General features: G+C 41.5%; 1 protein-coding gene across 2 annotated transcripts in view; it reads left to right on the top strand.

Moving 5' to 3' along the window:
• The window catches only part of GPBP1L1 (GC-rich promoter binding protein 1 like 1), a 29,698-nt gene that overhangs the window by 12,567 nt on the left and 4,851 nt on the right, over window positions 1-12,280 (top strand). For both annotated transcript variants that reach the window (XM_070745786.1, XM_070745787.1), the window contains exons 4-7: window positions 5,606-5,735; window positions 6,038-6,315; window positions 7,253-7,325; window positions 9,253-9,446. In XM_070745786.1, coding sequence (XP_070601887.1) covers window positions 5,606-5,735; window positions 6,038-6,315; window positions 7,253-7,325; window positions 9,253-9,446 — 675 coding nt within the window. The remainder of the gene's footprint in view (window positions 1-5,605; window positions 5,736-6,037; window positions 6,316-7,252; window positions 7,326-9,252; window positions 9,447-12,280) is intronic.

Below are 12,280 nucleotides of genomic sequence, written 5' to 3'. Positions count from 1 at the left end.
CCGTAGTGCAAAGGCCATGTAGAGGGTGGAGCGTGCCATAGGGACAAAATCCTGAAGAGGCTCTGTAACAAGGCAGTGGGCCATGAATCCCAGGATGAGGGCTCCTCTAAGGGGCTTGGATGCTGATCAAGTGATCCTGCGCCCATCAGAAGACCACTTATCCCTGTATAATCTGGCATTTTATAGGGGTTCTGCAGACTCTTGGAGTTCAGCCAGCTTTTTGAGACCCTCTGTTTTGGCGGCCTCCAAGGTCCCCCTAACTCCAGGATACAAACACTGCGTTCTACATCAGGGGCTCATGCCCCAGTAGCTCCACTTATCCTGGACCTGGTGAACTTATAGGCCCTGATGACGGTGACCGTGCAACAGGGCTTTGCCAAATGTCTACACTCTCTGGGCGGCTCCACCCCAGGCAACTTTCAGGGACTGCTGATCCAGCCTGTGACCCATGTTTGCCATCAGAGTCCAAACTGCTACTCCGGTGAATCAGATCTTGATGGTAAGGAATCCTTGCTTGACTTGGACTGGGTGATTATGCCCTCTCCGAAGATGAGGACATGCCACAAGAACAACAGACCTCCTCGGCCCTGTTCCCTCTGGGACTTTCAAGTCCTTATGTTACAAGGTCCGATTGGCTGTGAGGTTGGACAGCCCATATAATGCTGCTGCAGATTCCCCATCTCCGCACACTGACCCGCTGTTTGCCAAATTACATCTGAGTGGATTTTGTCCCAGGATTGCAACTATTCTTGGACAATGTCCAAAGACAGTGGAAGGCCCAGCGTCGGAGCCGGTGGCTAATTCGCTAATCCGCAAGCACTTCAACATGGCTCCAGAGTTAGCTTCGCTTCTCAGTGTCCCTATGGTTGATACTCCAGTTTTTGCCCATCCTATGCCAACTGCTATGAGGAATTGTTGAGGCCTGAGGACAAAGAACTGAGCAGGCCCTTATCAGAGCCTACCAGGTGGCCACCTGGGCAATATGGGCATCTTCATCAGCTTCCTTTTTTGCTCACTCCTCCTTAATTTGGCTGGGACTCCTCCAGGAACAATTTGTGGCACCCAATCTGCGAGCTCAGCAGGATTTGAACAAAGTCTTCGCTGTCCCTCAGTTTTTAGCAGACCTCTCTTTCCATGTGTCCGTTTTGCCTCCACGGCTATGGCTGCTTCGGTGGTTGCTAGGCGCATGCACTAGCTTTGCCAATGGCCTATTGACACCCGCCAAAGTGGTACCTGGCATCAACCTCTTTTCAGAGACATACTCTTTTTGGAGAGACTCGACCTGATTCTAGTCAACACTTGGGATAAGAGAATAATTCTGCCATCTTTGTCTAGACAGGACGATTTCCCCCAGTCTCCCTATTCCTGATGATCCTTTCGGGCTGCTGATTAGGGCTTCAGCTTCTCCCGGTCCCAAAGTCAGTTTGGATCTAGGCAGCGCCAGCCTCAGGATAGATTTGGAAGGGAGAAGCATTCAAGTGTGCTTTCAGAGGCGGAGAAGGAGATTGCTCCTTCTGATGCTCACAATAGTCTCCAATTCACCCATAGGGAGTCGTCCCGCCCTCTTCTCTGTTGCATGGGAGCAGAACCTCCAGGATAGATGGATCCTGGAGTCAGTCAGTCAGGATCTTTTACTGGATTTTCTCTCCATTCCCCCGAGGGTTTTCATTCGATGTCCCTTATCAAAGGTGCCCTCCAAGAAGGCCCTTATGGATTTGAGGGTCCAATGTCTGCTGGATATTTGTGCCATCCAGGAGGTTCCTCTGGACCAGCATGGACAGGGGTACTATTCCATCCCCTTTGTAGTCCCCAAAACTTTGGGGGGATGGAGGGTAATTCTAGATCTTAAGTGTCTGAATCGGTATAGCAAATATAGATGGTTCAAGATGCACTCTTTGCAGCCTATCCTCTATTCTCATCATCTAGGTGTCGCATCAGCCTTCCATTGAAATTGGGCTTATTATCAGGGGATGTCTTAACCCAGAGTACATAGGTTAGAATGGCAATTAGGACGAGAGTTCTGTGACTAAGTGATGGGGTTGAAAATAGAAATAAAAGTTCAGGTGAAACTCGAAAAATTAGAATAATGTGCAAAAGTTTGTTTATTTCAGTGATGCAACTTAAAAGGTGAAACAATATATGTGACAGACTCGTTACATGCAAGGCAAGATAATTCAAGCTGTGATTTGTCATAATTGTGACAGCTAATGAAAACCCCAAATCCACCATCTCAGAAAATTAGAATATTACACGCAATAAATAAAACAAGGATTGTACATAGAACAATATCGGACCTTTTAAAAGTATAAGCATACATATGTACTCAATATTTGATTTGGGACCTTTTCACAGCAATTACTGCCTCAATGTGGCATAGCATGGAAGCTATCAGCTTGTGGCACTGCTGAGATGTTATGGAAGACCAGGATGCTTCAATAGCGGCCTTCAGCTCTTCTTCATTGTCGGCTTCTTCTGACATGGAGACGCCAGAAAAAAATAACTAGAAAATTGCATCAGTGGGTTACTTTCATTGTGGCACTCCAGACCACATCAGTACGAACCCACCACTGCCTGCCAGGCTTCAGAAAGTCTGTGGATACATGCACACATGCTAGCATACCCACATACACCCTATTTGGCTCGCAAACCAAGAAAGGTTCAACATCACTGCTCTAGGAGTAACAATGGTACCTCTACTTAAGAACTTAATTTGTTCTGTGACCAGAAAAGTTTGTAAGAAGCAATTTTTCCTATAGGAATCAATGTAAAAGAAAATAAAGCATGCAAACCCATTAGGAAAGAAATAACAGCTCGGAATTTGGGTGGGAAGGGGAGGAGGAAGAAGACAAGGAGGACAGTTGCTTTTAAAGGAAGAAGGTGAGGGGAACCAACCCCACCCCCTTCAAACTTTCATGTCTCTCACCTTTCTTTTGGCAATGCCCCATAGATTCTCTATTGGGTTCAGATCAGGTGAGTTTGCTAACCAATCAAGCACAGTAATCTCACGGTCATTGAACCAGATTTGGGGGCTTTTGGCAGTGTGGGCAGGTGCCAAGGCCTGCTGGAAAATTGAAGTCACTCTCCCCATAAAGCTCAGCTGTGGAAGGAAGCATTAAGTGCCTAAAAATCTGATGAGTATTTTTACTAGATAAGAAGCAATAGCAATAAAAGGAAAGCAAGTTCTGAGGCAAAAGGCATGTACAATGCATATACAAAGAATCCCCAAACCCTCCCTCACAACCCCCTGAGCATTTCATCCAATCCCCATGTCCCAAGATGTCAGGTGGGTGCACCGCCAAAAGGAGCTGTTGACCTTGAGCTGGCTATAAACATGTCCATGTGTCTGGCAGTCCATGATGAGATCTTTCCTCCCTAGCTTTCCAATCAAACGCCAAGGACAGCAACCTCCAGCAGGCTTCTCCCCCTCATCCAAATACCTAACCTCCCCCTCCTTTCTATGACAGCCAAAGCAAGCAGAAGAGTGGAGGCTGACACTATCCTTTGAAGTCTGTACCTGTCCTGTTTACTTGCTGTACCAAACCAAACAGTAACAGAAATACAAATTACAGATTCAATAATTCCTCTAAACATTATCAGCAGCTCCTTGGGCAGTCTGAGCTTTTTGAGTTCGCCCAGGAAAACATTCTTTGTTGTGTTCTACTATTATGTCTCCATTTCAAGCCTTGGGACATTATCAAACCCCAAAATTTGAAAGTCTCTACTATTGATATTGTTTTGCCTAATACAGGTAGTTCTTGACTTGCAACAGTTCATTTAGTGACCTTTCAAGGTTACAATGGCACTGAAAAAAAGTGACATGACTATTTTTCACACTTATGGCTGTTGCAGCATCTCTATTGTCAGGTAATTTATATTTGGATGCTTGACAACTGACTCACATTTATGACGGTTGCAGTGTCCCAGAATTACATGATTCCCTTTTGTGATCTTCTGACAATCAAAGTCAATGGGGAAACCAGGTTCACTTAACCTTGTTAGTACCGTAATTTAAGAACTGCAGTGATTCACTTAACAAATGTGGTGAGAAAAATTGTAAAATGGGGCAAATTCACTTTACAAATTTCTCACTTAAAAACATAAATTTTGGCCTCTATCGTGGTCACGAGGACTACCTGTATAGTAAGGTGGTAGAATAGGAGGGCTCCTCCTGAAATCTTATCATCTCTACAGTTTTAAGTGTATTCAGTTCTAGATTGTTCCAAGTTAAATAAAATTTCTTTATCTTCTCTTTCATTTTCTGCTTTGGGTTTGAATATGGTTTTGATTTGATTTTCTAATTTTGATATTCAGTTCTTCTGTCACCACCACTTGTGTACTGTAGGCAAGCTGATTAAAATGTTGTTTTAATCTGTGCAAGCACCTTAATTTACTTCTTCCTTATAGGTGCCAGCTCTTTTTTGGCCACTAACTTTCAATGCTGGCAATGTTTGTCTACTGTCAGTTTTGCATAATTTTCTCTTTTAATTCTTCTTGTTGGGGAGCCAGTTTCAGTATTAGCCTGTACTTGTTCTGTTGTTATTTCTTCTAAGTTATCATTGGTGTAATTCATATCAGTTGTTTCATTTATATTTCCAATTGTTATTGTGAGCTTCTTCTATTATTCTACTTTGGGGGGGGGGGTGTTTTGTTTTGGGTTTTTTTTTTGTTTTTTTTTTGTTTTTTTTGCTAATCATTGTTCAGTGATAATTGAATACGGATCAATTATTTTCTAATGTTCAAACATTTGTTTTCAGTAGTTCTGCTTTGTTGGCTTCAACTTATTATTATTATATTAAACTTGTATACTGTACTGCCATGGGTTGCTTAAAATGATGAAAAGAAGAGTAACATTGCAGTACATCAGTAAAAGATAGCAAAGACAACAGAGTAGATGACATGAAATTACACAAGATCAGGTCACTATCGAAAGCCCTGTGAAGAGAAAGGTCTTCATCATTCTTCTGAGCAAGAGAGTGGGGGCCCGTTGGATCTTTGGACAAACTAGAGGATAGTCAATGCTAAATAGAAGGCTTGCTTCTGGGGTCTTTTTAGGTGGTGTTATTTAATTAAAGAAATTTGGAATGTGTCAACCCTGCAAAATTGAAATGGTTGGACTAGAACTATGATAGCAAACCTATGGCACATGTGCCACAGGTGACACGCAGAGCCATATCAGAGGGCACACAAGACATTGCCCTATGTCAGCTCCAGCACACCTGCATGTGCTGGCCAGCTAATGTTCGGCCCTGGGAAGGCTGTTTTGCCCTCCAGGGGGTTCAGAGAAGCTTCTTGAAGTCTCTTGAGTGCAAAAAAACAGTCCAACGGAAAAACCACAAGTTCAGAAAACGCACTTCCGGTTTGCCCGTTGTGCTGATTTTCACACTCCAGGGTTTCAGGAAGCTTCCCTGAACTCTCCAGAGTGCCAAACCCCCCCCCCCAACCCAGCACAATGGGCAAAGTGGATGCATGCACGGTGAGGGGCATTCAGTTATGGTATAGCACACACACAGACTTTCAGCACCTGAAGGTAAAAAGATTCGCCATCACTGGTATATATTGTTCATGTGATCACATCAGCCTTTACATGTTTATACTTTATTCATAGGCTCCTGGAGCTACTTTTGAAAAACATGGAGAACATCTTCCTCGGGGAGAAGGCCGTTTTGGTGTAAGCCGAAGACGCCACAACTCTTCCGATGGTTTCTTTAACAATGGCCCCCTCAGAACTGCTGGAGGTATGTTTCTCATTGGAGAAGGGATAAGTAAATAGTACGGGAGAAAAAAATAGGCTTGAACTTCAGCTGATGTTCCCCATCCTCCCACCATTTTGTAGCTTCCTACCCTCCAGGTTTGAACTCCAGTAGTTTGATTCTCTTAATATCAATGATTTGATTGAATATCAGTTTGTTAGTCAGGAGATCTTCCTATAATGAGATTATATTTTTGTATCTAATGTTTTGCAGTAAGTCTTGTATGTTGTGGCATTTTTTCAAATAATAACAAGCTTTGATTGTAACTACTTCCATATCTTATCTAGACTGTTGGCATCAGCCTTCCCTGCACCGCCATGATTCTGTGGATTCTGGTGTTTCTAAAGGAACTCATGTTGGACTGGCTGGCAGTCAGCCAGGCTGGCATGGTTCTTCACGTGGCCACGATGGCATGAGTCAGAGAGGAGGAGGAACTGGATCTCATCGCCATTGGAATGGCAATTTCCACTCCCGAAAGAATTCAGCTTTTCAGGAAAAGCCAAGCGCTGAAGCTAGGGAGGAGAAGGAGGAGAAGGAGAAATTGCAATTTGAGGAGGAAGATTTTGTAAGTATATTCTGAATAAAATTAAGATGTTCCTTAAATGTACCATTTTCCCTGGAAATTGATAGAAATATCAATTGTATTCATGAGTTTATCATCTTTGGTCTTGGGTGGGGTTGCACCAGACAGATCCTGTGCAGGGTCCTCTTGGACTCAAGGCTACTGTTTAAAGAGCAGCTGGTAGCCATAGCTAGGGGACCTTTACTCAGCTTCGTCTTGTGGTACAGTTATGCCTTTCCTGAATAGGGAGACTCTCCACTCAGTCATTCATGCCCTGGTCATCTGCGGGTTGCACTGTTGCAATGCACTTCACATGGGGCTGGGCTATCCTAGAGAACACTCCAGAACCGTCAGCTAGTATAAAATGCAACCACGTGGGTGATTTTGAGTACCCAAAGTAAGGGTGCTGAGGAAAGAAAAATAAGGTTGAGATTATAAGATTTAATAGATTTGTATCAAAGGAGAAAAACCTGTTATCCGGATGATACTAGAAGGGGTCAGGACTTTCTGTTTATTTTTCTAGCAAAGGTGGAGAGACTTTGTTTCTAAAAATGATAAGTTCATAGAGCAGTGATGGCGAACTTTCTTGCTCGGGTGTCAAAATGACATGCGTGTGCCCCACACCAATAATGCAATGCCCTTCCCACGCACATGCGCCCACAGCCCTCACATGCTGCCCCTATTAATTCCCCTAATTATGCACCGTCACTAAGCTTTGCAATATAATTGTTTCCTATGGTTTTAATGTGCAACACTTTTCTCCTGTCAGGATTCATCACAAAACAAATACTAGAGTCTGTAGGTAAATGGTCAGGATGTTAATATATGAAGAGAACGTAATGTTGGGTTAAACGTTTATTTCTAGTTAGGAAATTTAATGAAATTGAAATACTATAACAAAACATGAAATGTGTGTGACTTTTTGATGTGCTTGTTACAGCCATCATTGAATCCAGAAGCTGGAAAACAGCACAGCCAGGGTAAACCAGCTGGAACTCCATCTGGTGTATGGGGTAGGTACTGAAACATTGGCAGAGAGGTATTTTCTGTAATTGTATAAATAGTCTAATCTTGTTCTATTTAGTCAGTTTATCATCAAGTTTTTCTTCTCTAACAATAATGTTGTGTTATATTAGAAATTATACTTAAGTAATAAACTGTAAGAGGCTTGACAATTTTTAGGAATGGTAGAATACTGTGCAGAAACTAGTTATGGGTACATTTATTTATTTATTCAATTTTTATGCCGCCCTTCTCCTTAGACTCAGGGCGGCTTACAACATGTTAGCAATAGCACTTCTTAACAGAGCCAGCATATTGCCCCCACAATCTGGGTCCTCATTTTACCCACCTCGGAAGGATGGAAGGCTGAGTCAACCTTGAGCCGGTGATGAGATTGTCCCATTTCACCTCCCCTCCCCATTGGCATTAGTATTAGTACTGATTCATAAACTTCAACGTTTATGTACACTCAAGAAATGCATGAAGAACCTAAGCACCAGAAGTTGTAAAAAAACTGCTTTTAAATGTCATACATATTTTGTTCATGTTAGATGATGTAGTTAAGCCCCATACATTGGGGAATTTAAAGACATTCATAGCAGGAGAACTGTAGAAAATCACACTACTTAAAAAAGGAATTAATCCAACCTATGATCAATCTGTCATGTTTTATTCAATTTATCAGTATGAGTATTAACAGTTCATATAATTCAAATGTTTGCTTTAGTCGCAGAATGTGAGGAACATAAGAAATGTGTATATTTCTATCTTCTAAGAAGTTCTACTTAAAATGTAACATAAGAATTGGAGAATTTCGAAAGGAAAATGTACTGTTTATGGCATCTATTTTTCAGCTACATGTTTGTTTCAGATTGGATCACTGAAACTTTGTTCCATGATTTTCAGAAAACCTATAATAGGGTTTTATTTTTAATTACTTTAAAATCAGAATTTGTATTAAAAACAAAAGTTCATTGTATAAGCCTTTTCAGCTAGGTTCTTCAAAATGCTTTCTCCTACAGCCTCCATAATCTAATCATAGAGAACTATTCTAAACTAAATGGAGTGTAGTAGATTGTGCTAACTTACTTAACTTAAAGTCATGTAATATGTGATAATTAAGACACTTGGAAATTAGCCAGTAAACTATTCTGGCTAATACATATTTAAGATTATAAGCACCATTAAATACAAATATATGTCTAACTCTTTATATGATTGTATCATGGAACACACATCCAACAAATGCCTAAAACAGCTTAAGACTTGCTTCATTCAGATTTGGAAGATTGCGTATATTTCATTATAATGACCAACACTTGGAACTAAACTTTTCAGCCTTGACTCACATCAACATATACTGCTCAAAAAAATAAAGGGAACACTCAAATAACACATCCTAGATCTGAATGAATGAAATATTCTTATTGAAAATTTTATTTGCACAACTATTCCATTTGCACAACAGCATGTCAAATTGATTGTAAATTTGTGTTGCTTCCTAAGTGGACAGTTTGATTTCACAGAAGTTTGATTTACTCTGTTGTTTTAAGTGTTCCCTTTATTTTTTTGACCAATATATAGCCCAGGTTTCAGATAGCCTTCAGTAATAATATGGATGAAGCTTATGAAAAGGAGAAGACGCCAAGAACTAAAATTGAAATTAAGACATTAGTTAAAGTCTTATGCAGTTGCTAGATTTTTGATACTCAACATTGTTGGGCATAAACATAAGCTTATAAGATCATACAAATATTCTCACAGGAATTCTTTTAAACAAACAAATTTATTTGTTTAACATTTAGATTCTTAATTTTCAGCTTCCAAATTCATTCCTTATAACTTTCTGCAATTGATTTAACATGAGCAGGTACAAGAGATGCTGGCTGAACACATTTTTTGTTGAAATACTAAGCTTCTTCCATGTTATTTTATTAGAAAATCCTCCTAGTGCCAAGCAACCTACCAAGATGCTGGTCATCAAAAAGGTTTCAAAAGAGGATCCTGCTGCTGCCTTCTCAGCTGCATTCACATCACCAGGACCTCAGCTTTCAAATGGTAACAAGGCAACCCCCATCGTCCCAAGTGTCTACAAAAATCTGGTTCCTAAGCCTGCAGCACCCCCATCAAAGGTACACAGAATATCAGTGAGAAGCTATTATTATAGCAATAGGAGGAATTGAAATTATGTTATAGTATACTTAATACTAATTATATAAAAATACTATAATAATATATACTAATAAAAATAAAATACTAACATATAGGAGGATCTTTGGACTCTTATCTTTATGGTTGGAAACTTGGTTCAGCTCTTATATTTTCAGTTAGCATTGTGTAGACATTTTTAAAAAGTGTCCTTTGAGGTTCTTGGGGTGAGGGAATAGGTTATCTGAACCAATTTCAGTTGGAATTTTACAACAGGGTTCAGTACAGAGACCATATTGGTTGCACTTAACAACGATGTTTGGCAGGGCTAGCCTGGAGTGGTGCATCAATCCTTGTATATCCTGATCTCTCAGCCATGATACCATCAGCAACAGTATCCGTCTGGACTAACTCCAGAGGCTCGGAGTAAGAAGTACTGCATTGCAATGGCATGCCTCTTCCTCTGTGGTTGCTTACAGCTAGTGTTAACAGGGAGAGATTGCACCTATGATACCTCACTTGTGGAATGCCTTAGGATTCAGTGGTCTTTGTCTTCTTGTGTAACATCCACATGAAACTACTAGATGAGAAATTTGGTATCATCAGCATACTTTACGTTTCAACCCTGATGTATACAGTATGTCACAGAAGTGAGTACAACCCCCTCTATCTTTTCATGTGACAACTCTGAAGAAATGACATTTGGCTACAATGTAAAGTAACACATATACAACTTGTATAAAAGTGTAAATGTGCTCTCCCCTCAAAATAACATAACACACACCCATTATTTTCTAAAGTGCTGGCAACAAAAGTGAATAAACTCTTAATGATACTGTCCAAATGGGGACCAAAGGGTCAATATTTTGTGTAGCCATAATTATTTTCCAGTACTACCTTAACCCTTTTGAGCATAGAATTCATCAGAGCTTCATAGGTTGCCTCTGGAGTCCTCCACTCCTCCATGAAGACATCGTGGAGCTAGTGGATGTTAGAGATCTTGCACACCTGCACGTTTCAGGATGCCCCACAGATGCTCAATAGGGTTTAGGTCTGGAGACATCCTTGGCCAGTCCATCACCTTTACCCTCAGCTTCTTTAGCAAGGCAGTGGTCGTGTTTGGGGTAATGTTGGAATACTGCCCTGCAGCTCAGTCCCTGAAGGGAAGGGGATCAAGCTCTGCTTCAGTATGTTCCAGTACACGTTGGCATTCATGGTTCTCTCAATGAGCTGCTGCTCCCCGCCTTCCATAAGCCTCTGAAGACTCACCTTTGCAGACAGGCTTGGGGCCAGTGAATCTCTAATATCTAGCCCAGCCAATGAATGAATGCCTGTATGGATGTGATTGATTTTTAGCATGGAGTTTTAGGATAGTATTTAATGTAGATTTTATTGGTAGATTTCTAACGTGCATAAATTTACTGTAAGCCGTTCTGAGTCTAAGGAAAAGGGCAGCATACAACTCAGTCAGTCAGTCAATAAATCAATAAATCAATCAGTCGAATAAATAAACAAACAAACAAACTTTCCAAAGCCAACCTCTGGATATGTTGCTGAGCACCGGCATTCAACTTCTTTGGTTGACCATGGCGATGCCTGTTCTGAGTGGAATATGTCCTCTTAAACTTGGCCACCACGCTGCAGCTCAATTTCAGGATTTTGGCAATCTTTATAGCCTAGGCCAGTGATGGCGAACCTTTTTTTCCTTGGGTGCCAAAAAAGCATGCATGCGTGCTATCGCGCAGGCACAAGTGCCCACACCCATAATTCAATGCCTGGGGAGGGTGAAAACAGCTTCCTCCACCTCCTGGAGGCCAGAAACAGCCTGTTCCCCAACATCTGGTGGGCCCAGTAGGCTCATGTTTCGTCCTTCCCAGGCTCCAAAGCTTCCCTGGAGCCGAGGGAGGTAAAAACGCCCTCCCTCATCCCCCCAAAGACTCTCTGGAAGCCAAAAACACCCTCCCAGAGCCTCTGCACGAGCCAAATATCAGCGGGCTGGCATACACATGCATATTGAAGCTGAACTACAGTGCCATAGGTTCGCCATCACTGGTCTAGGCCATCTTTATGTAGAACGACAATTCATTTTTTCAGATTTTCAGAAAGTTCATTGCCATGAGGTACCATGTTGAACTTCCAGTGACCAGTATGAGTGAGAGCCATAACACCAACTTTAACACACCTGCTCCCCCTTTACACCTAAGATACCACTAACTGGTCGCATTACACCAGAGAAGGAAAACAGCTACTTGGGCCCCATTTGGGCATTATCACTTAGGGGTATACTCACTTTTATTGCCATGATTGTTTGAGGGGGCAGCATATTTACACTGTTATACAAGTTGTATATGCACTACTTTACATTGTAGCCAAGTGTCATTGCTTCAGTGTTGTCACATGAAAAGATATACTTAAATATTTACAAAATGTGGGGGTTGTACTCACTTATGTGACTTACTGTATGTCAAACTATTGAGGTACTGTCCCATTCTGAAAGCTGTTTGTGTCTGGATAGAGAGGAATAACTTTCAGTTCAATCTTGACAAGACTGAGTGGCTCTGGATGTCCCTGGGTTGGGATAATTTCACTATTGCTCTTGGATGAGCTGTACCTTGGCGTTCAAGACAGGTGCAGAACCTTGAATTCCTAGATTTAACAACTACTACTCAAAGAGCAGGTAGCAGCTGTGGCCTGGAGGACTTGTACAGGTTTATCTTGTGTACCAGGTGTGCTCTCTTCTCAATTAAGAATCCTTAAAGTCCCTCATGCTCTGCTTTCCTCTCAATTGTACTTTTGCAATCCGTTCTACATGGGGCTA

This window comes from Erythrolamprus reginae, chromosome 3, assembly GCF_031021105.1.
Source record: "Erythrolamprus reginae isolate rEryReg1 chromosome 3, rEryReg1.hap1, whole genome shotgun sequence".
NCBI lineage: Eukaryota > Metazoa > Chordata > Lepidosauria > Squamata > Dipsadidae > Erythrolamprus > Erythrolamprus reginae.
Note: the sequence above shows the minus strand (reverse complement) of the source record. Positions and strands in the feature narration are given on the sequence as shown.